General features: G+C 36.7%; 1 protein-coding gene across 6 annotated transcripts in view; it reads left to right on the forward strand.

Annotated features, from left to right (window-relative positions):
* The window catches only part of CRPPA (CDP-L-ribitol pyrophosphorylase A), a 278,958-nt gene that overhangs the window by 102,182 nt on the left and 152,334 nt on the right, over nucleotides 1-24,442 (forward strand). For all 6 annotated transcript variants that reach the window (XR_014139316.1, XR_014139315.1, XM_081800461.1 and 3 more), the window contains one exon: nucleotides 20,897-20,994. Coding sequence is in view for 4 of the 6 variants with exons in the window: in XM_081800461.1 (XP_081656587.1) it covers nucleotides 20,897-20,994 (98 nt within the window). In the remaining 2 variants the exon portion in view is untranslated. The remainder of the gene's footprint in view (nucleotides 1-20,896; nucleotides 20,995-24,442) is intronic.

Consider the following 24,442-nt stretch of genomic DNA (forward strand, 5'->3'; position numbering starts at 1 on the left):
AATCTCTGAGTCTTTCCTATTTTGGGGGCTCCTCCTCCTAGTCAGTCTGTTGATAGGTGTTTGAGGGAATGTATAGAGTTGAAATTATTGACCAGAACCCAAGCAAGATGCACCTGTTTTCTTGGGACCTTAGGGTTGCTGGCCTCTCATTTTCCCAGCCTGTCTTCTGCAGGAGGGGCCTTCTGTGCTGTTACTCAGGCAACCCTGTTTGGGCGGAGTTGCCCTGCGCCCCTGTGGCGGGAGATGGGCTCAGCGGGAATCAGTGTTTGGGGCTTTTGTTCTCTGGCACCTTTCCCTGGCGATTTTCACGTCTCTTCCGCGAGTCAGAGCAGAAGAGACTGTTTCCAACCCTCTGCCTCAGAGCAGAGAGACCTCAGTCTGTTCTTCAGTGAGCCCTCTAGGCCACACTGTCTCCGTTTCTGTCTGTGCTGCTATAAACTACAGCGTCCTGGGTTGTGTGCCCCTCCGCAGCGCTCCCGGTCCTGCCTCCAGGTCGGGGCACCTCTCTGCCCTTTGTGCTTCTAAAACCACCAGGCGCTCCCAGTTCATGCGCGTGCGTGGCTCCGCCGCTTGGGGATTCCACCCCGGGGGTTGCAGTTCACCGGTGGGACATGGCGCACTGGGTTTCCGTCTCAGAGGCTGCAGTTCGCGTCTGCGTGACCGTCGCTCTGGTTTCTGTCCGGGGGGGCTGCGGCTCGCGTGCACGCGACCCCGCCGGTCTGGTTTTCCACCCCAGGGGCTGCCCTAAAGTCCTTTCCCGACACTACCGGTCTGCGAGTCTGTGCTCCGTCTGCAGCGCGTGAGGCTGTCACTCACAGGCGGTGTGGGATCCCCACGGCCAGGCTCCCTCCTGTTGCCGTTTATCCTCCAATATCTGCTTGCAGAGTCATGGCTCTCCGCTTCATACCTCAAAACCAACTGCCTGGTATATTCTCTTTGTAGAGATCCAGATCTTCTTACATCTCAGGCTGGTTTCGTGGGTGCTCAGAGTGGTCTGGTAGATATCCAGCTCAATTCCGGGGACCAGTTGAAATAGGGTCCCCTACTCCGCCATCTTTCCCCCGCATACTTCTTTTTTTAGTGGTTTCTTTATCTGGTTTGGTATCAAGATAATGCTGGCCTCATAGACTGAATTAAAAAGTTTTTCTTTTCTATTTGAATAGTTTGAGAAGAATAGGTATTAAATCTTCTTTAAATGTTTGGTAGAATTTGTCTGTGAAGCCATCTGGTCCTGGACTTTTGTTTGTTGGGAGTTTTTTTAGTACTGACTGAATTTCTTTGCTGGTTATCAGTCTGTTCAAATTTGCTATTTCTTTTTCAGTTTGGGTAGTTTATATGTTTGTAGGAATTTATCCATTTCTTCCTGGTTGTCCATTTTGTTGGCATATAGATTTTCATAATATTCTCTTGTAATCGTTCATATTTCTGTGTTATTATTTTTCTGCTCATTTGTGACATTATTTGAGTCGTCTTTTTTTTTTTTTTGGTGAGTCTGGCTAGAGAATTACCAATTTTACTGATTTTTTCCCTAAGAAACAGCTCTTGGCTTTATTGATCTGTTCTTTTTTTTTTTTGTTTTAGTTTCTATATCATTTATTTTTGCTCTAAACTTTATTATTTCCTTCCTTTGCTGGTTTTAGGTTTTGTTTGTTCTTTTTTTCCTAGGTTCTTTAGGTGGAAGGTTAGGCTTTTTGAGATTGTTCTTGCTTCTTGAGGTAGGCCTGTAATGCTATATACTTCTCTCTTAGAACTGTTTCCCCTGCATCCCCAAGGATTTGGACCATTGTGTTTTCATTTACATTTGTTGCCATGTTCTTTTTAATTTCTTCTTTTATTTCCTGGTTGACCCATTCATTGTTTAGTAGCTTGTTATTTAATCTTCATGTATTGGTGGTCTTTCCAGATTTTTTTCTTGTGGTTAACTTCTAGTTTCCTATGTTGTGTTCAGAAAAGACACATGGTGTGACTTCAGTCATCTTGAATTTGTGGAGACTTGTTTTGTGGCCTAATATGTGATCTAGTCTGGAAAATGTTCCATGTGCACTTGAATGTGTATTCTGCTGTTTTAGGATGCAGTGTTCTGAATATATATGTATTAAATCCATCTGTTCAGTGTGTCATTCAAAGCCATTGTTTACTTGTTGGTTTTCTGTTTGGATGATCTGTCCATGGATGTCAATGAGGTGTTAAAGTCCCCTAGTATTATTGTATTATTATTGATTTGTTCCTTTATGTTTGTTATTATTAACTGTTTTATTATTTGGGTGCTCCTTTGTTGGGTGCATAAATATTTACAATTGTTAGATCCTCTTGTTGGATTGTTTCCTTTATTGTTAGATGGTATCCTTCTCTGTCTGTTGTAATAGTCTTCATTTTAAAGTCTCTTCTGTCTGATACAGTGTTGTATCATTTTAGGTCTAAAGTGAGTCTCTTGTAGGTAGCATATCCATGGGTCTTGTTATTTTAATCCATCTTTGTGTCTTTTGATTGGAGCATTTAGTCCATTTACATTCAAAGTAATTATTGATAGATATGTATTCATTTCCATTTTATTACTTGTGTTTTGTGGTTGTTCTTAAGGATTTTCTCTGATTCTTCCTTGTCTTTCTTTCATGGTATGTTTATTTTCTTTAATGATCTATTTGGATTTCTTTCTCTATATTCTTTGCATATTTATTAGTAGTTTTTGATATATGGTTACCATTAGATTTGTATATAATCTGTCCTGCATGTAGTAGTCCATGTTAAGTTGGTGGTTGCTTAAGTTTGAAACCATTCTTTACTCCTTTCCTCCCCATGTTTTAGGTACACATTGTCATATTTTACATCCTTTTATTTTGTGAATTTCTTGTCTGAGTTTTTTTTACAGAAATACTCATTTTTACTGCTTTTATGTTTCCTACCTTCATACTGTTACTTCTGGTTTCTCCTTCCCTTCAAAGAGTTCCCTTTAATATTTCTTACAGGAATGGTTTAGTGATCATGAGCTCATTTAATTGTGTTTTGTCTGGGAAACTCTTTATTTTTCTTCTGAATGATAGCCTTGCTGGATAGAGTATTCTTGGGTGCAGATTTTTCCTGTTCTGCATTTTGAATATATCATGCTACTCCCTTCTGGCTTGGAAAGTTTCTGCTGAAAAATTCCGTGGTAGCCTTATGGCTTTTCCCTTGTATGTTACTGTCTTTTGTCTTGCTGCTTTTAAATATTTTCTTTATCATTATATTGTGCCAATTTAATTACAATATGTCTTGGTGTGGATCTGCTTTTGTTGATTTTGTTGGCAGTTATCTGTACGTCCTGCATCTGGATATCTGTTACCTTCCCCAGATTAAGGAAGTTTTCAGCTATTATTTCTTCAAATAATTATTTTGCCCCCTATTCTCCTTTTCTTCTTGGACTATGGTAATACAGATGTTACTATGGTTAATGGAGTCACTGAGTTCCATAAGTCTGTTCTCATGTTGTATAATTCTTTTCATTCTATTTTGATCAGCTTGATTACTTTCCATTTCTCTGTCTTCTAGTTCATTAATTTGTTCCTTTCATGTATTGAGTCCTTTATCTCTGCTATGTTATTCCTTATCTCTTTAAGGGTCTCACTTATGTTTTCCACTGTTTTTCTCAAGTCTAGTGAGAATCCTTACGATCCTTGCTTTAAATACTTCATCAGGCATGTGACATATCTGTTTCACTTGGATCTCTGGCCATGGCCTTACTTTGTTCTTTCATTTGGAATAAATATTTCTGTCTTCTCATTTTGTCTAAGTCTCTTTGCCTGTTTCTCTATTTTAGGAAAATCAGCTACATCTCCTGTTCTTGAGGATAATGACCTTAGGAAGAAGAAGTCCTGTAGTGCCCTTCTGTTCAGTGTTTCCTGTTCCCCAGGGCTTGGTGTTTCTAGGAGTGTCTCCAATGTATGCTATGTGCACTTGGCTCTTTTGTCCTGGCTGCTTTATCCTCCATTCCAGTTGTCTGCAGAGGCTCTCTTTGTCTGCTATGGGTAGGGTTTGGTCCCTGGCCTGAATGTGGTGTGTTTTAAGTAGGTGTGCTCTGGTCTGCTTGTGATGACACCTGTCACCACCAGTGCTGGAACCTCACTGATTTGGGAGATGTGGTCTGAGCAGGGATTAGGCTGGCCTTCTGGGGGAGGGGGCCCACTGTGCTGGGATTGAGGCAAGTAAGACTGGGAAGAGTAGTTCCACTGGAGCACAGGGGAGTTAGGGCTTGGTGTAAGCAAGTTAGGTGTAGATGCTGTGCTAGTTCCTGCAGGTGGCCCTATGCTTGTGCTGAGGAATGGGAGAGGGAGATGGTGCCTGCTAGTTCCTTTGTTTCTGGAGGGGTCTGTCACTGAACACTGCCTCTCTGGGAAGTGCTCTGAGATGAGCACATAACCTCCCTACTGTGTACTCCAAGTGCTCTTCACATTGCTATTTATAAGCGGTCTATCCACGGATTGTTGGTTTGCCTTCTCCTTAAGAACAGCTCAATGCCCTCAGGGCTCTATCCCAGCCACATTGGCTGACCTTTAAAACTCCAGGCTTTAAGCTCTACTGGTTGCCAGAAGTCACAAAATTGGTCCCCTCTTGCTTTCCAAACCAATTACTATGGGGATTCAAAACAGCATTTTACTACTTTCTCTGAGGTCAAGAGTTGGATCTGGCCATTGTTCTTTGTTATTTTAACCCTTATAGGCCTCTGTGAGTGAAATTTAAAACAAACTTTTCTAGAGAGTAACGTGATTAATAAGCTCAACAAGACAATGAAGTTACAGGATAAGTTTATAAACAGCGACTTAACAAAGTTTTTTACTTTGGACACACAAGCTGGTTGAGCCCACCCCTCCCACCAAGCTGCCTCTGCTTCCTCAGATGTACCCAAACCATTTAAGTACTAACAGATGCCACTGGTAGCATATTTTATCTAGATTTACATATGACCTACAGTCCCAACCAAAACTTAATATGCTGACAGACCCTATCTTGGCAAAAGAAGCAGTATTCTAAAATTTTCATAGAAAAAAACCCCATGGAATTTTAAAATAAGAGATTGCATTTATTTTCTATGATCATCCTTCATCTGTTCTTTTAATATATTTAATTTGTGGCTAAAGACTGTTTTAAAAAAGTGTTTTATGCTTTCTGGGTTATAATTGTACAAACCCAAGTAAGCTTATGCTATAAAAAAGTCTCATGATGCCTCTTGTCATATGATGGTTTATGTAAACATGGAAAAATAAAAGAGTGAAAACAAAATAATTTTTAAATGACTTTAGTTAATAGTAGTTGAAAATAGTTAATGTTCACATAAAAATTCATGTTTTCCCAGTCATTATGTAATGTTTTCCATTTGTTAAATTAATTGACTTTGATTTCTCAAATACAACATCTATTGATTCAGAAACTTAGAATTTATTCTGAGTTGAAAAATGTTGAAACATTTTTTCAACATGACTGATAAAAAGGCAATTCTTTTATTGTTAAGCATTTTGAACAGGTAAGCTACAAATCCCCATATGGCTGCTTTTTTTTGTTTGTTTCATACAGTGTTTTAGAAAATCAAACCAGTAGGCAAGCATTTGAATCATTTTGTGCTTATACATTGAAAGTAGCTGAATATACTTGTAAATTGGCTCTGACTGAAAGGAATAAAATAAAATCACATGTGAATAAAATTGATTCAGTGCTAGTGAGAATGAGGAAGACTCATTGTGATAATATGTGTTTTATGCATATGAAGAAACTAATGCCTTAATATTTTTGTAATCCTTTAATATTTATACTTAATATCATAGTAGTTTAAGTGCAATATATTTTTAATCTTTTTAATCAGATTGAAAGAATGAGAAACTTTAAATCAGGTTTTCTCCATCTGTAACTGGACAATGTTCTGCATCTGTGGTATGTCTTCATCAGGTTTTTCTTGTTAAATACCCAGTGATGGCACCATTTATGTCATTAAGCATGCTTTTTGGACAATGCGGTGTGACAGCGAAGATTTACATAGAAACTGTAATTTTTGATGTATCTGGCTTTTGACTGTGATTCTTCATTTTCCACATTAATACCATAACTTCTTTGTACATAATAGTTTTTGTTCTTCATGGTTTTGAAAGTAATACTGTGACTGTATCTTACGTGAATCTGTAAGAACATTTGCGTCAAGCTTTAATTAGTTAGAACAGGAAGGTTGCAATATGATTTAATAGCAGTTTGGTTTCCTTGGAATCTTCCTGTAAAAAATGTAAATTGGAAAGTTAAATATTTGGGTGAAGATTAGAGAAAGTAAAGTTCACTTTAGTTTTATAACTTCTTTTATTTGTCATTAGATGCTAATTAAGACACAGGGAAGTAAATCTGTCATGTTCAAAAACTTCTAAGGTCACAGTGAGTTATTAAGCAACTAGCTAAATAAGACTTGATAAGACAAAAGCTAGCCAGTTATACTTGACTCTGATGTATGTGGAATATAAAACAACAAAAACTCCAAATAAGATGTTTACGCTTAAAGCAATAATACATTTTGTAAATATCCTGGTGAATCATTAGACTTTAAAAATTGCATTTCCATCACATTTCTCTTAATTCAGAATATATACTTTGAAAAACAACATATGTATATATGCATCATTTACTTGGAAAATAGTAACATGTTACATGTAAAAACATGTGCAACAGATAAGATGTCACATGTCTGCTCCTTACTTGGAGTTGTAAGGTAAAAAACTTCATCCTGTATTCAGTGAGTCACTTAAAAATGTGGTGAATATCTGATATAACAAATCTTGAAAAAAAATCTGCCTATGTACCATTACCATTGCCCTCCAGTTGAAACGTGTACAGTCAACAGTAGTCTTCTCTGAAGACCATTTTGACCTTTTAAAGTGTGTATGTGTGGTGTCTTTTGCATGTCTCTCTGTACCAACCCTGTTGTCCCCTCGTCCGGTAGACCTGGCTTGTTGTTTTTTTTTCCTTTATTGATCATATACTGCCCCCTTCTCTAATAGTTTCCTCTATTAAGATGTTTAGGGAAACCTGAGGCCTCTTACTATCTGTTAAACTGAGACAGGGACCTCAGGGCTCAGCAGTGGTGACTCTGTTTAATACTATTTTAAAATCTTTGCTGTGAGACAGAAAATACTCTCAGACTGGCTGTTGATTGAAGGAACTAAACAAGTGAATGGAAGATGACCTCATTTTGAATGGATTAGGGCTGAAAACATCTTTTGGATGTGAATAGTGTTGGATTTGATACAGTTGCTTATTTATCTAAGAACACTAAAATTTTGGCTCAAGAGGTCAGTGTAGTGAATAATGAGCCTTGATGAAGTCATGTTGTTAGATGTTTCTAAGAAAACAAGGCTGGCCTGGATTTTTTGCCCACTTGGTGGTGGAACTAACCTACTATTTAGGTTTGCCTCTACTCGATGATGTTTGAAACCTTCTTGTAAAATACAGCATCCTGAGCATTGTTGAGTCATTACTGATTACTTTTTTTAAATTATAGATTTTATTTATTTGTTAGCCAGGGGAGAAGCAGAGAGGGAGGGAGAGGGACAAGCGGACTCTGCCTGGGAGCACAGAGCTCAACATGGTGCTCAATCCTAGGACCCTGAGATCATGACCTGAGTGGAAACTCATGACTGAGCCACCCAGGCACCCTGAATCCTTGTTGATTATTAATTGCAGGCATATGTCTAGATATTCCTTGGTCCTCTTAGTGTGTCATTGGGCCTTTAATGTGGTAAAGGGAAGGGTGCACATGTTAGAAAATTTTCATATTACTGTTTTGCTGAAGTTCAATGGGAAAACCTCAAATTTATATGTGTTTTCTAATCCTTGAAGGAAGCCCATAGATTGCATTTATACCAAAAGGTCCAACGTTCAAGGACAATAAGAGAAACTTCAAAAGATGGGTATATACATTGTTAGTTTTTGGTCTTATTCATAAACTTAAAAAATCTATATATGATACCTCCTATTTCCTGTAAAAGACTTTAGAATAATACTGGAATTAAACATTTTTTGACAACATGTTGTACATGAATATATTTTGCTAAACCATGTACCCTAACCAAAGGTGGCTAAGTTTTAGATGGCAAAGCATATTAAACCAGGGGATTAAAAGCCCTGAAGAAACTCCACTGTACTTGGGATATCACTGAAACTTGAGGGAATTTCAAGAATTTGTCAGATGAAGCTGTGATCTATTGAAAAATGTGACATTCTGGATATCATGCTAGGGGTCCTTTCATGCATCCTCCAGAGTAGATGGTTGGAATACTGATAATGTTTCTGCCTCTCTGCCTCTATCAACTCCTTGAAGAGCAGAGAAGTTAACAGAGGCAGAGGACCATATTCTGTTGGAAGAACTTCTATGTCTTCTCTCACTTTAATTTGGAACTAATCGTATGTAGTTGTACCATTGGAAAGTCTAGCACAAAATGACAACTGACCTTCTGAGAAGTTGTCCCCTATTTTATATATCTTCATGTGTTTCAGTAAATGCTTAATTGGTTTTGGGATTTGGGACTGTTGTCTCTCCAGTACATTGTGGGCCATTGAGCCAGGTGACTTCTATGTAAAGTTCTACGTCTTGAAGCATCTGCATTAGGGTTCTGTAGGAGAGTATTCTTAAGTCCTGCATGATTAATAAATATGCAAATGAGACTGTGACTTTGATTTTGAAATTTAAAGGTTTACATGGTCTCTATTGTTTGGGTATAAGATGGATAATTTTATTCTGTTTTGGTATAACATGGATAATATTGTTCTGTTAGATAAGCAGCCATTGACCACAGTGTGATCTGTGACTGGGTAGGTATGTAAAAAGGACTTCATTTCTACCATGTTTCAGTGACTCTGAGGTACTATTGATGGCAATCAATATTTTTATACTATGGAGTAAAGATAAATGCTCCCAATGTAACTACAGTAGAAAGTTTTATGTTCACTTAGAAGCTTTATTTTTTTTATTTTAGAGAGAGAGAGTGTGTGCATGGTGGGGAGGGGCAGACAGAGAGTCACTGGGCATAGCCCAATGTGGGGCTCGATCACATGACCCTGTGATCATGACCTTAGCTGAAACCAAGAGTGAGATGCTTAACCAAGTGCACCATCCAGGTGCCCCTAAAAGTTTAGAAACTTTTAAAAAAACAATAAATGAGTTCTATATTAAGGCATAGAATTTTATTACAATTGTTCTTGTGTAAAAAGACATAGGGTTCTAGTTCTGGGTAAGGTGGAACAAGAATACTCTACCCTCATTCTCCCACTGAATAAAGCTATAAAACCTGAACAGAGTAAATAGAACAGATATTTGAGGTTATAAATAAAGTAGTAGCAGGTAGAGTAACGAATAATACCCAACTTTCAAGTACTACCTAATTGGTGGTGAATTTCGTGATTTTGTTCCTCTGCTATATACTGACTTGGATCCAGTGAGGCCCAAAGCTGCCAAGTGAGAATTGGAATAGGCAGAGCTCCAAGAGAAGCCCCCTAACTCTGGCTAGATGAGCAGGAAGGGATCTCCTGATGTTCACATAGTGAAGATAGCCTCCTTTTTTTTTTTTTTATCCCTACTCTGTTGATTGACTCCCCAAGCAATCCTGTGGCTACAGTGGCACCGACAGTGGCAACAATGGGTACCCAGAGATTCGTAAAATTCTGAGAGAAGTGAACATTGCTCTGGCATCAAGGTTGCCGTGGCTTGAAGAGGTGGGGTGAGCACTGTTGCTGTTCTTGCTGTCTTCCTTTTGCTTAACTTTGCATATGGATATAGTCAGGGGACGTGTGTGCAAAGTGGGATAAAGTCCCAGCTCTCTGGTAGAAGTGCTGAAAAGAGATGCACTATACAGGAGAGACTGGTGCACGAGGATATTACCTAGATATCCAGGATATAATCCAAGATCAGTGGGCATACAAAGAACCAGGAAAATAGAAACTTAAATGGGGAAGGGTAACCAGTTAGATAGTCATGTTGAGATGACACCGATGTCGGAATTACCTGACAAATATTTTAAAGTCCTGATTATAAAAATGGTGAAAATAAGGGGAAATGCTCTTGAAAGATGGAAAGTCTCAAGAAAGGCATGGAAAATATAAAGAAAAGCCAAATGGAAATTCTAGAACTGAAAAAAATACATCAACCAAAATGAAGAACTTACCAAATGGCCTTAGTAACAGAATAGAGATGTCAGAGAAAGTTCCAGTGAAGTTAAGACAGATCATTGGAAGATTTTCAATCTGAACTACAGAATCAAGAGATTGGGTCAAAAATGAATAGTGCTCCCATCTGGCAATGTCATACACTGCTGGTGTTAAGGTAAAATGGTACAGCCAAACTGGAATACTGTTTAACAGTTCTTAAAGAGAGAAATGTACATTTACCATATGACCCAGCATCCTTGTCCAGTGCATTTACCCTAGAGAAAGGAAACCTTACAACCACATGAGAAAGCTATGAATGTTTTACAGCAGTTCTGTTCATAACCTTCAGAAGTATTTAGCAATACAAATATTGTCCTTTGGATGAATTGATAAAACATGGTACATCCATATAATGGAAGGCAACTGAAAAATGAAAAGATAGACTGTAAATATGTAAAATAATTTAAATCTCAAAGGAATTCTACCCAGTGATGGATGATATTCTCATAGGGTTACATTTTGAGTGATTCTGTGTGTGGTAGTCTTAAAGAGACAGAACTGTAGAAACAACAGCAAAAATCAAAGTTTTCCCACCGTGCAGCAAGGGTGATTACAGAGATGACATGAGGGATTGAACTGCTTTGTGTCCTGATGTGGTGGTTACATGAATTTATAATGTGTTAAAGTTCGGGAAATGACACAAAGGTAATTGTAGTGCATACCAATGTAGAGAAAGTTAGAGATCAGTGTATCTTCATATGGCCGTGAATGGTAGCAATTCTAAGATGCTGTTTTGATTTCAGGGATGTTATACAGAGGAAACATGAGAGTTTTAATTAATGAAATAAAGTAAATGTTGCAGGTTTGCCAGGTACTTAGTTAAAAGCAATGAAAAAAGACTTCCTATTTCCCCCCACTGTAATGTCATTTTCTATTATAACCTCTTACACCTTAGCATTGGAAGAGAAGAGTTTGCTAGAAACTGCAGAGAATCTTGTTTACTCCATGAACATGTGATACTATCATTTGACTTGTGTGGCTTCAGTTAAAAAAAAAAAAAGTGGGAAAACTCCTGAATTAGGAATTTACCTATATTCCTTATAGGTTCTATCAGCATATGGAGTGTTTGAGGTTTTCGATTCTAGACCAGATTGCCTGGTTTGAATCTTGGCTCTTCAGTTTGCTAGCTGAACTTAATCCCAGGCAAATCATTTAAATCTGTATCTGTAAGAAGGACATGATAATTTTGCCTGTATCATACGATTTTGGTTAAAATGTACATTTATTGTAATATTATACATAATATTTGTCAGTTACCCAGTGAGAAAACATCCAGTGTCTGAGTTACTCTGTGGCTCAATTGTTTTTACTGAAAGGGTGCTAGTATCTCTTATTTATTAGTAACATTGCTTTCATGAACTAGAATCTAAAGGACTCTCTATGGTAACTTGAATTTGTAATGCTTACCACCTTGTGAATAAAAATGCTCTTATTACTTGATGCTTTGAGCTTTTCTCTTAACTTACTATTTTTAAAAAGTTATTATTTTTTTAAGTAGGCTCCACACCCAGTAGGGGGCCTGGAACACAAGACCCTGAGATCAAAAGTCAGATGCTCTACTGACTGAGCCAGCTAGACACCCCTAGCTTTTCTCTTAATTTAAATGTTTAAAAGTTTACCCATTGTTTTAATAGTTTGTTAGGTATCCTTATGTGATATACTGAAGACCTTTATCATGTCTCTTGATCTTATTTAAAGATACTTTCTGAATGAATAGAAGTATGGATGAAAGGACTAGTGTACTTGCATAAAGTTTTTACTGCTACTTATTTTTTAAAACGTTTTGCTGTCCAACCACAGATAACAGAAATCCAAACCAGATCTGTAGCTTAAACGGTAATGTGAATATCTGTGTAATATCACACAGATCAAGAATAGAACTTTGCCACTCACAGCAGAGGCTTCTTCTTGCATTTTTATGCAGTTAAAACCTCCCTCCTCAAAAAATAGTAGCTATCAAGATTTTACAGCAATTTCCTCATTTCTTCTGAGCTTTATCACCCAGATTTACATTTCTAGACACTATAGTTTAGTTTTTTTTTTTTTTAATGACCTGTTAAATCTCACTTACTCTATGGGTTCCCCATCCTTTTATTTTGCTTGCACTTTGTCTCTTACTGAACCCAACCTATTTGATCTGTAGATTTTGTCCTATTTTGAATTTTGATGAGTATATATTCTTGCATGGTCCAATTATGCATATTTCTATATATATTTTTTGTCTTCTACAAAGTGACAGCTGGCTCTAGAAGCTGAATCAGATTTAGTTTCATCTCTTTGGTAAGACTAGAGGTGGTGTGAGTTTTTAATTAGGAGACATCAAGTGTCTGGCTATCTTTTATTTTCTGATGATAGCAGCCATTGATATTCAATGCCTAGATTTGTTAATACATGGTGGGTGTGTGCAAAATCATGACATTTTAATCTGATTAATTAGTTTTCATGTATTAATTGAGGTGCTTTTACAAACACTTCTCATCTACAGTTTACCTACCCAGTGTATGGCTTACAGAAAGATAAATGTTCATTTTCTTTTTCCAGTATTCAACTGAATGAATTCATTCTGTCATCCTCTGAACTTACCAAGTATCTTTTTGTGTGCGTGTGTGTTTACATAAAGGTGAAATGCTTCATAAATTTTTACTGATAATTCCAATTCAATATTATATTTTACTTCTACCCCATTGAGAATTCTGGTTCTCAAAGATAGTGGAATTAACAGAATTAGAATATTTGTATAATCATTCAGATATTTTATTCAACAGTGTACCCTCTAGATCTCAAAGTATACATACTCTCAACCAAGACTATTTCTGAAAAGAGTTATGTAATTTTTTTTACGTATTTCATTCACTCCTATTGTATTTTCTTGTTTATACTGTATATTTTCAGATTATACTGCCAATTATATACTCTATTCAGTTAATTTTAGGCCTTATTTAGTCATATTTCTGAAAGTAACTGTTTTATGCTGTCCCTAAATCATTCTGTATATGTCTGTCTAGTCTTTGGTTGTCTGAGGACTTGAGTTCTAGCACGTTCCTTAAGAAATATTCACAGGAAAATCATTTTCTTCATTCAGGTTTTTAACTGTATGTTTTATACTTGAAAGTCAGTTTTGCTGAATATAAAATCTTGGCTCATAATATTTTCCTTGAATAACTTAAATATGTTCCTTTGTTTTATTGAATAAATTCTGATTATCTTATTACCTCTATTATCTCTATTCTTTTTGTCTAGGTGACCAAGGGAATGAGTTTTTTAAAGTCTAGTAATCTTACTAGAAAATGTCTTGGTATTGGTTTTTATTGGTAAATGTTTGGAGATACTTATATGTGATATGCTTGAGTGTGTGTATAAAAAATTTCAGTATGCTCTTCTTCATGGATTCCTATTATGTTTATGTTGGACCATCTTTACCCAAGTTCAATACTTGTCGCCTTATATTGAATCTTTATTTCTTCTTTTTTTAATTTAAAAATATTCTTTATTTTTCTTTTTATCTTAAATTATTACCTGTTAATTTTGTACCTGTATCATTACTGTATAGTCCTCATTTCGGGAATAGTCTTTTATTTTAAATTCTTCCCTGACTGCTGCCCCTTAATTTATGAGCTTTTGAAATTCTAAATTACATAGTTCTTTAATGTTTGGTTTCATTGCCTTATTATTTTTTGGCTTGTTATAAAATAGTAGATTGCAATTTTAACTGGTTTGGTAGGCATATCTTTCTGGCATGTGTTCATTATTTTTAGAAGTGTTTTTCTGCTCTTTATTTTTTTTATAAAAGCTTTACCCAGGGATTAACTTCAATAATTTTTCCATTATTAGTTGTATTTGCCTTTTTATAAATACACCAGTCATACTGGCTTAGGGATCACTCTAATTGTCCTCATCTTAACCTCAGTATACCTCTTAAAGTCCCCATCTACAAATATAGTCACATTCTGGGGATACTCAGGGTTAGAACTCCCACAGTGACTTTGGTAGGGGACAAAATTCAGCCCATAACCATGTGTCATAGTCATGATCTTAGCATAGAGCCTGGAAACTATTAAGTAAGTGCTCAGTACCTTCTTGTTAGTGCCCTGTGTTAAAATCTGGGGGGGGTGGGGGTGGGGGGACTGGGGGTGTTGGGAAATTAAAAGTTAGTAAATTCTAGTTTACTGAGTTTAGGAGTTAGTGATTTTTATGGGAGAGGAAAACTAGTAAATGATAAAATACAAAGTAACAATTTTAATCAAAGTAAAACAAAAATGCAGAATAATGTGAAAGGAAAAATTTACCCTTTAGGATACTAATTTCACATAGATTTGAGTTCTAGAGCTAAAAGTTTACAATTTCATGGCTCTTTGATATTGGGCAATTTACTAGCTTCATAGACTCCATCTATAAAATGGGGAGAATAATTCCTACTTGTTATGATAAAGAGAAATAATGTATAAAAGTCTCTGCTGTAGTAAAAAGCAAAGACAATATATTAAAACTACTTAGTATGGCATGAGTACGTATTAATTAGAATGAATGCACTGACTACTGAAATGATTGCTGCCTCTAATGTTTCCCATGATTCTGTTGCTGTGTACTGCCTGAACGTCAGCTTTGTGAATAGGCTTATTAGAGCCAAGACACATGTAAATTTCTGTTTCTGAAACTCAACACTGAAAGTCCTTTCTTCAGACCACTGAAATTCAGTAACACAGTGATTCATACCTAGATATGAGGAGAATCCTGACTGTGTGCTTACATGTGTTTCAGAGAGAGATCTTTATGTATCAGAATTGTGGGTTTGGAGATGTGGGGATACTGTAATTTCAAAAAAGTCTCCCTGGTTTGTTACCTCCCTCTTCTTTTTTCCCTCCCACTGCTCCCCCCGCCCCCCAAATACATCTAAAACACTGGCCTATGGTTACTAAAGCAGATGATCCTTCAGGTGCACCTTTTTGGAGAATTAGACAATGACATGTCTAATGACATGTCCAAAGATCAAGGTAAATCTAGGGAAGTGTAAGTGGTATGATCTGGCTGAAGAGTAAGTTGTGTTGCCCAAGGTGTGGGTATACATTTATTGCCTTTTATAGAACAAAAGGAGGTGGGAATTCTGTGATGAAGACTTGGAAATAATTATCTGTTGAAGTATGCTTAGGATTATTTGCCAATGTATTTGTCAGGGTTCTCTAAAGAAATAGAACAAACAGGATATACAAACACACATACACATACACACATGAGTTGGCTCATATGATTATAGATTATGGAGGTTGGCAAGTCCAAATTCTACAAAGCCAGTGTCAGAGTTTAAGCTGTAAGGCTGGCAGGCTGCTGTAGAACCAGGAAGAGCCAATATTTTGGTTCTAAGATCAGTAAGCAGGAGGTTCCTCTCTTAATCCTGGCAAGTCAAACCTTTGTTCTATTCAGATCTTCAACTGATTGGATGTGGCCCATCCACATTAGGGAGAGCAATTAGCTTCACTTAGTTTACCAATTTAAATGTAAACCATATCTAAAAATACCCTCACAGAAACACCCAAATTATGTTTGACTGGATATTTGAACACCCCATTGCTCAGTCAATTTGACATATAAAATTAATCATTACAGTCAATAAAGTAAAATCAAAGTGTACAGTATTTTTGGCATAATTACTCTTGGCAATTATACATATACCTTGACCCTTTAAGAGTTCTCACACATGGGGATGAGACATTAACTGAAAAAATTTGGGCTTACTAATTCTTACAGCTTTTTAATATTAATCTGTAGACTACAGGTCATGTTCCATTAGAATTTTCTCTCTATTAAGTCACATTGAATTGTGTGATACCTAGATGCTGTATGTAAATAAAGAGTTATTCAGTGTAAATCAGACTATGTGTTAAAAAAGATTTTTTGGGGGAAATTACCCTACAGGTTTAGATATTAAAATACTTCATGTGTCGTAACCATCCTTTTAGGAGGATTTAAAAAAGATATTGTATAAAAAAAAACAGTGTAGCAACTAAAACTAAGAAGTTAATATTAGTAATAAAGTTGACAGTTCAGGTATGATCTGAATTTAACTCCAGTATTTTTCTAATTTATCTTTAGGTCTTTATTGGGGAGAGAAGAAAGATTGGATTCTTGTAGAGTTTTTATGATTCTGGGAAGCAAAATGATTTTATGGCCCTCCCCCATGCTATTGTTGTATTTATTTTAACCACTAAACATTTCTAAGAAGTGGTTTATTAATAGAACAACAGATTAACATTTCTAAAGGCTCCTGTTTTTGTTGATTTCATTATTAACCTCAAGGAAGTTGTTAAATTCTTTGCTTTGAGAAATTTGGAAAGTTTTGTGCTTCATGAAAAAAATGAATTTTAAATGTTATACATATTTTTCTCTCTCAGCTGGGGGTACTAGAATCAGGGTGGAACTGAGGAGGTTCAAGTTATCGGAGCGCTCTTCCCTCGCTACATTCTTTCCCATTTTGGGTTTCTACCTGCGTGACACCAATATAGTCACTGCTGTTCCCTTTCGTTGGTGAAGATATTTAAGTACATTGACACTCCCAGTTAGGGTTGTCAGTGTATGTTTGTGGGATCACTAGTAGAAATCACGAGGGGGCGCCTGGGTGGCTCAGATGGTTAAGCGTCTGCCTTCGGCTCAGGTCATGATCCCGGGGTCCTGGGATCGAGTCCTGCATCGGGCTCCCTGCTCTGCGGGAAGCCTGCTTCTCCCTCTCCCACTCCCCCTGCTTGTGTTCCCTCTCTCGCTGTGTCTTTCTCTGTCATAAAAAAAAAAAAAAAAAAAAAAGCACGTGAGATGCTTCACCCTAGATCTCATGGGCAAACTGATAGGTGAATGATCAGAAGGTATCCATTTTAGTTTTAAGTTCAGGGATGAAAACATGGGACTGTTACTCAAGATGTTTTTCATTATTATACATAATTACTGCATTTTGGGTGAAATAGTAAAACTTGGAAAGGATTAGTGGGACAAAATTGAGATGGATTTTTAAAAATTTATCTAAATTCAATTACCATATAACGCATTATTGGTTTCAGAGGTAGAGGTCAGTGATTCATCAGTCTTATATAATACCCAGTGCTCATTATGTCATGTGCCCCCCTTAATGTCCATCACTCACTCAGTTACCCCACCCCCCACCCCTCTCCCCTCTAGCAACCCTGTTTGTTTCGTATGCTTAAGAGTCTCTTATGGTTTGTCTCCCTCCTGATTTCATATTGTTTTATTTTTTCTTCTCTTCCCCTATGAACCTCTGAGTTGTTTCTTAAATTCCACAGATGGAGTTTTTAAGAAAGACTTTACTATTTGAGAGAGAGAGCCTGAACTTGTGTGCGTGCATGAGCATGAGCATGGGGGTGGGGGGGAGGGGCAGGGGGAGGGGGAGAAGCAGCCTCCCCACTGGGCAGGGAGCCAGAGGGCTTGCGGCTGGACCCCAGGACCCTGAGATCATGACCTGAGCGGAAAGGAATAGTCCCACATGTAAGGGACTGAGCCACCCAGGTGCCCCTCTCCCTTTTTCTTTAAAGAAACACTGAAATAAATAAGACTACAGGGAACATTTGAAATTAGAGATGGGTCGTATCTTCAGTAGACAAAAAAAATTGTATTTTTTGTTGAATCCATGTGATCATAACAACAACAATTATGTGAACACTTACTGGGGATTTACTTGGAGCAGGCACTCTATGTAACTTTGGGTATATTAACTCATTTAATCCTCATCAAAATCTCATAATGTTGGGTCCTTTATTCCATGTTTCCTTCATTTCTTTTAGATTTATAAATTCTGTGTAGAAAGTTCGGCTCTACATAGAAATTGATTTTTAGTCTCTATATTTCATACATTAAAATATTGTTAAAATATGAATGTGCTATTTATAGAAATTTTTGGCTATTGGATTGGATTCCTGTAGCATTTTAAAAAATTCATGTGGCTTAATAATTTAACGAACATTATTGAATGCCCAAGAATTGCCTTGTATCTGTAATTGATCAACATTGCATGTTTTTTCTTATGTTGCCTTTATAATATTGGGTAAGAAATGGTTAAATTGTGAACTCCAGTGAGCCATGCAGATCAGAGTAGGAATTGGGTGGATTTGAGTTTTTTAAGTAGTTTGACACTAGAAATCTCAAAGGCAATTGACTAACAACACTTCTTTCTCACAATTCAGGGGTTGATTCTGATGGGCAACCGGTGTTGAGAACCGTTGAATTTGGGAACTGATGAAGATTCAACCTAGTGTAGACTGTGAATGACACTGGATAGGTGGAGGATTTTATAATACTAGGGGAAAGGACATATCGGTATGGACATGGACACTATAAAGAAAATGACAAGTCTGGCATAGACTACTGTGGAGTAAATAACTGGGAATTACAAGACATTGGCAGATGCATAGAAATGACCATGATAAAAGATTCACCTTATTTATTACATTGCCTTGAATCTAGATTCTTAGGTTTTTTTTTTAGTTGATTTTCACTAAATAGAGGGGTGAATTTATTTTTTATCCAGCTTCATTGAGATATAATTGACATATAACATCATGCAGATTTAGGGTATGCAGTGTGATGATTTGAAATATGTACATATTGTGAAGTGATTACCACAGTAAGATTCACACATTCTCCACATCCAGTAGTTAAAATATTTTTTAAAAGATGAGTTTTAAGGTCTCCTACTGTGCATATGTACACGTAGATACACACACACATATTCATGTTTTTTTATTGTACCTTATTTGTTTTGGGGGGTAGAATATTTTTTATTTTAGTATACTTTGAAACAAAAGATGAAAGAATAGTACACTTAACTTCCATCTGTCTTTTACCTAGATAAACCAATTCACCCATTGTTTACATATTGTCCCCTTTGCTTTATCATGTCTGTACATGTTTTGTCTTTCTTGTTTGGCCTACAGAATTAGGGACTAGTTAGTGGGTGTTTGCTAAATTTATGGTAATTTGTTGTAGAACAAACAGAATAATAAAAATATGCTATGTAACTCATGAGAACTTCAAAAAAAATAACAAATGAGAAATTACAGTAGATATTACAAAATGTTAAAATGAGAGGAAAGTGAATGAAATCTTTTAAAATGAAAATGAAATAATTTAAACTGAACGAAAATATCACAATGTTTGAAATAAAGCTAAGGCTGTGAATTAGAGGAAAATTTAAGGCTTTATATGTAAGTATAAGAATAAAGGAAAAGCTGGAAGTAAACAATTTAAGCATCTTTTTCAAGAAAACAGCAAACTAAGTCTAAAGAGGGTAGAAGGAAGAAAATACTGGATAGTAGAAATCCAAGAACTAGAAAATAAACATACAAGAGAATCAAAAAGCTTTTCTTTGAAAATGTTAATAAAGTTGATAAAGCCTTGGCAAGAGTGATCATGAAAAAATTTCCTTTCTGTGAGGTCATGTTTCTGGAATCTCTTATATGGTTTCAGAAAATTATAAAGGCTGTCATCATGAAGATTGGTACTAATAGAACATAGAGCTCCAGCACCATATAATATTCTTGATAAGTGGGAGGTGATTAGTAATAGGAGTACTATTAATTGATGATATTGTTCCTATTTTACTTTTATTATTTTCGATATTGTTAATATTTTAAGTGGTCTGTTGTTCCCAGCTTTGCTTAGAAAAATGATAAACTATCACTATATCAATGTTCATACACACCGAATTATATAGACCTGTCCATGTAAGAAGCAGCTGGGTTAAATGTGTTTTTTATTTTTATTTTTTTTATGTTATGTTAGTCACCATACAGTACCTCATTAGTTTTTGATGTAGTGTTCCATGATTCATTGTTTGCGTATAATATCCAGTGCTCCATGCAATATGTGCCCTCCTTAATAGCTGGGTTAAATGTTAATCAAACTAACTTGATTTAGGCTTCTCATTTAAAATTCGGCCTTTTTTCTTTATTCTTCATATAATACCATGCAACATCTTCTTAATTGGCAGCAATATAGCTATTTCTTAGCATTTTAGATCTGTCTACTATAGAGGAGGACGGCATATCTTTTGAGAGCGTGCATCCAGGGTTAACAAAGGTGAACATTATTAGGTCATATGGCTTCTGTTTTTGAATCAGATCATGTCAAAGAGGTCTAAAAAATTTGAAGAAAATCGGTTTAGCTCTTTTCACTTGTGGTAACACTTAAACAGGTGGGAACTTAATTGTATTGAATTGACCAAATTGAGAGGAATGCCAAGGAAACTGCTGTACTCACCTGGGACACTAGGTGGCACAGTGAGCTGCACACAGGAGATTTCTTCTAGCCTGAGGAGGGGATGTGCAGGAGAGATGGGATTTTATCAGATTCTAGGAGACTCCAAATAAATGTAGGAGGATTGAATTGTCAAGCCAAAGAGCTGTCACTTCCGGTTAGTCCTTTTCAAATGTATCCTAAGCTCGCTTATTTCTGTTGATTACACACATTCTGGTTAGCCACCTATACAGTGTTGAATACATGACTATTGACTTGGGTGGTAACGGGTCAAGGACTTACCGGTGTGAATTCCAAGTGACTTCACTGCCTGAAGGTAAAACCTTCCTGGTTCCTAGTTGGACAGTTAGGAACAGCAGGTAAGCCTCGATTTTAGCATACTAGCGCTTTATTCCATTTTCTGTTTGAAACTTAGTATTTTTTTTCTTTTTTATCTCAGAAAGAATTTCACAACACATTTGCATAGTTATGGACACAAAAGAAGATGAGAATCATGTAGGTCATTATCTTGAAGAAATACTAAAAAATGAATTAAATGTAAGTATTCAAAGGTTGAGTTTCATGACATCAAAGAGTTGAGTTCCACTTACTCCCTGTTTTTGAGCTGATGAACTTCTTAGTTGAATTCATACCTAATTGGGCTAAGGAAATGGAAGAAGTAGTAATAAGTGTGAGGAGGTCCATAGGAATTATTTGTAACATTTACCACTAACGACTTGGATTATTTACTTCTTTGACAACTTTTTGTCTTGAAATGTTTTGTTTGACAAAATGATTTTATTTAATTTTAAGTCATTTCCGTATTTCTATTAAAATGTATAACCATCTATCAGGACTTACGATGAACATGTGATGACCTTTTAACAATATACAGAATCAAATTCTACTTAAAAGCTGAAGGAAAAAGTTTATTTAGTTAATTTTATCATGATAGCGCAGTTAGAAGGAGAACGGGCTCTGTTAGGACTGTCTGCTCAGATGGCAGCTTTTTTGCCTAATTTCCTTATCTTAAATTGAAAATGTCAATAACATCTACTTTGTGAAGTTATTAAGAGGATTGACTTTGGAAAGCATCTAACTTGTAGTAAATTTTTGGTGAAGATGAAACTGTAATAATTAAATGTTTGATGATGAGACAGATGTGTATTAAATTCTACCAGTAGCACTTGGAGCAACAACCCGAAGCTGAAAGAAAATGACCACCATATCCACTGTCTCTTCAGTGGAAAGGTTATACTGTAATCTACTTTGTGATATTGCTTCTATCCGTTGACTTCCTGGACATTTCCCCTTCATCCTTGGAAATTTTCACATCTTGCACTGTCTGCTTTCTACCTCGAGTTCACCTATTGAGAATCTATTCCTAAATTCCATTCCCCAGTTTCACTGCTGCATCTTGCAGAATATTTATTGATAACTTTTCACTGTCAGACCCACTGAAGCACCCTTTTGCCTCAAAAATAGTCTTTTATCTTTGGGTAATCTCATTTATTCTTTCTCCAGTCAATGCAGAAGTCAATGAGGTGGGACCCTGAAAGAATATTACTGGAACTCTGGCTATCGATCAACCCTAAGTTTAGAGAGTTGGGTTTTTATACTTTTGTTGAGTACCCAGCTGTTGTATTCTGTGTGACTAATTCCTTTATGGATCTTTCTAGTATTAGACCCTGCAGGAAGTCCCTTTGATAACAATTATTACAGTATTCTCTTTTTATTGCTTCTTTTTCTGTATCTGTTGAATGATGAAATGACATGGAATGTAGGGATACACACAGTAGTACATTGACTGGCCTTGTGTGATTTATTCATCACTCTGGCCTCTCAGGTCCTTACCCTTTTCATTTCCAGTGACCTTCATCTACCTACCCATTGGGTCCAGTCTGCATATTGCCATCATCTTAACTGTGCTGACAAAATAAATACTAAGGTTATTTCTTAAGCTCTGACCACAACATTTTGTCGTTTCATATATTTTGCTAAATTACTCCTGTGCATATTTGAATTTTATAGGAAACTCCAGGTCCCCCATCTTCTCCTTTTCTTTTGGCTACATTTTATTTTATACCCTTCCTTGCCTAGTTTAGATGTCATGTTTTAGGGCTTCAGTGGATCATGAATCTTCTACCGCTATCCTCAATTCCCTTGTCCTTCAAATGCACCCCTTCGTTAAAACTCCATGTATTTGTCTAACTTTTCACTTCTCTAAGCCTTGACTCAAACTTCATACTGCTGGAGAAAATTACACAGCAGTGCAGATTGTTGCCATTAAAAAATACTGGTCTCCATTCTCCAGTGGGCAAAGAATATTTTATTTATTTATTTTTAAAGCAAATATACTACAATTGCATAATCAACGCCCATCCTCCTCTGTGAATATTTTAAACCTCCTGCACTTTGCTCAAATGCTGAACCCAGGTTTTCTTAACTTCAGTGTTAGCATTTTGAGCTAGATAACTCTTTGTTGTGAGAGCCTGTCTTCTGTGTTGTATACTGTTCAGCAGCATCCTTGGCCTATACCCACCAGATGCCCCTAGTTGTAACAACTAAAACATCTCTGGTTATTAGTAAGTGTTGCCTGGATGGGGCAAAATCCTCCTTCAGTTGAGAAAAGCTGGTCCAGTCCCACTATCTTTAACCCCATTGTTAGACACGGTCTTGTCTCCAATTTCAGAGCATAATTACTCACTCCCACACGGCAGCATTCCTATCTTCCTGGCACCAAACCTCCAAAGAATCCTATGTCTGTAGCTGTACTCTTAATAGGACTGTTTCTTCTTCTGAGCTCTGGTTCCCCTCCCTCCTCTTCCCCCATTGCCATCAACATCCCAGCATATTCAAGTTCCTTCCATTAATTGAAACTAAACAAAACAAAAAATCCTCTTACTCAGGTTACCCTGAAGCCAGCCTTGTTTAGAATAATTTAACTTCTCATTTCTCATTTCAGTGTAGCCTGATTTCCAGTCCTACCTTGTGTAGGAACTACTCTCAGCAAGGTCCTCAGTGACCCTTTGGGCAATCCACAAGACATTTATCAGTCCTTACCTTGATTTATTGCAGTACTTGACCCTCTTGTCTAATACTTTATTCCAGAAGGAATCTCATCCATTTTTATAATGTCTTGTTTATCTGAACCTCCTTTTTTGTTTGTGGCTTCCTCTTAGTTTTGTTTATAGGATCCTGTTCATAATTTTTAGGTTTCTGTACATAGGTGAGTGGTTTACTCTGTATAACCATGCTGATGGCTTCACGTATCATCAACTTGCTAGAGATAAAACCATTCTCTAGCCCTGTGTTTAATTATTCACCAGCCTGTGTTTCAGATCTGTAAATTCATTTAGAAGTTCCTCAGACCCTCAAACTTAAATGTTAGTAGTATTTAACATTTCACAAATTCTTGTCTAAAGCAGTTGTCCTCCATCTGCTAAGGTTTCAGCCTCTGACATTTGTATATTTTGCTTAGTTCCCTAAACCTGGTGTAATCTTTCAACCATTCTCTATCTCACCCCTGAAGCAAATAAAATTCCAAAACACTTGAGTTTTATCTCAGTATCCCTCAACTGAGGAATCTGGAGTCTTTCCAGAGCTTAGTGCAGTCTTGATACCAGGGGGAGATTTATTGAATGCTAAATAAACAAATGGATAGATGATCATAACTTGTTATTACTAATTTGCACATTATATTATGTATTGTACTATGCTTTCTGTATAACCGATTATTCCCAACTTAGTGACCTTAAATAACAAACATTCACTGTCTCACAGTTTTTGTGAGATATAAGTCTAGGCACAGCACAGCCAGCTGGCTTCAGTTCAGGGTCTTTAATTTGACTGTAGTCAAGCTGTCCTCTTCAGGCTGAGGCTCACCTGAATCATCCATGGGCAAATGGATCTGCTCCCAATTTATGCAAATAGTTGTGGTCAGGCCTCAATCCCTTGCCATGTGGGTTTATCCACAGAGCTGCCTCACAACATGGCATTCAGGATT

This window comes from Leptonychotes weddellii, chromosome 12, assembly GCF_054177405.1.
Source record: "Leptonychotes weddellii isolate Sample4059 chromosome 12, ASM5417740v2, whole genome shotgun sequence".
NCBI classification, from domain to species: Eukaryota; Metazoa; Chordata; class Mammalia; order Carnivora; family Phocidae; genus Leptonychotes; species Leptonychotes weddellii.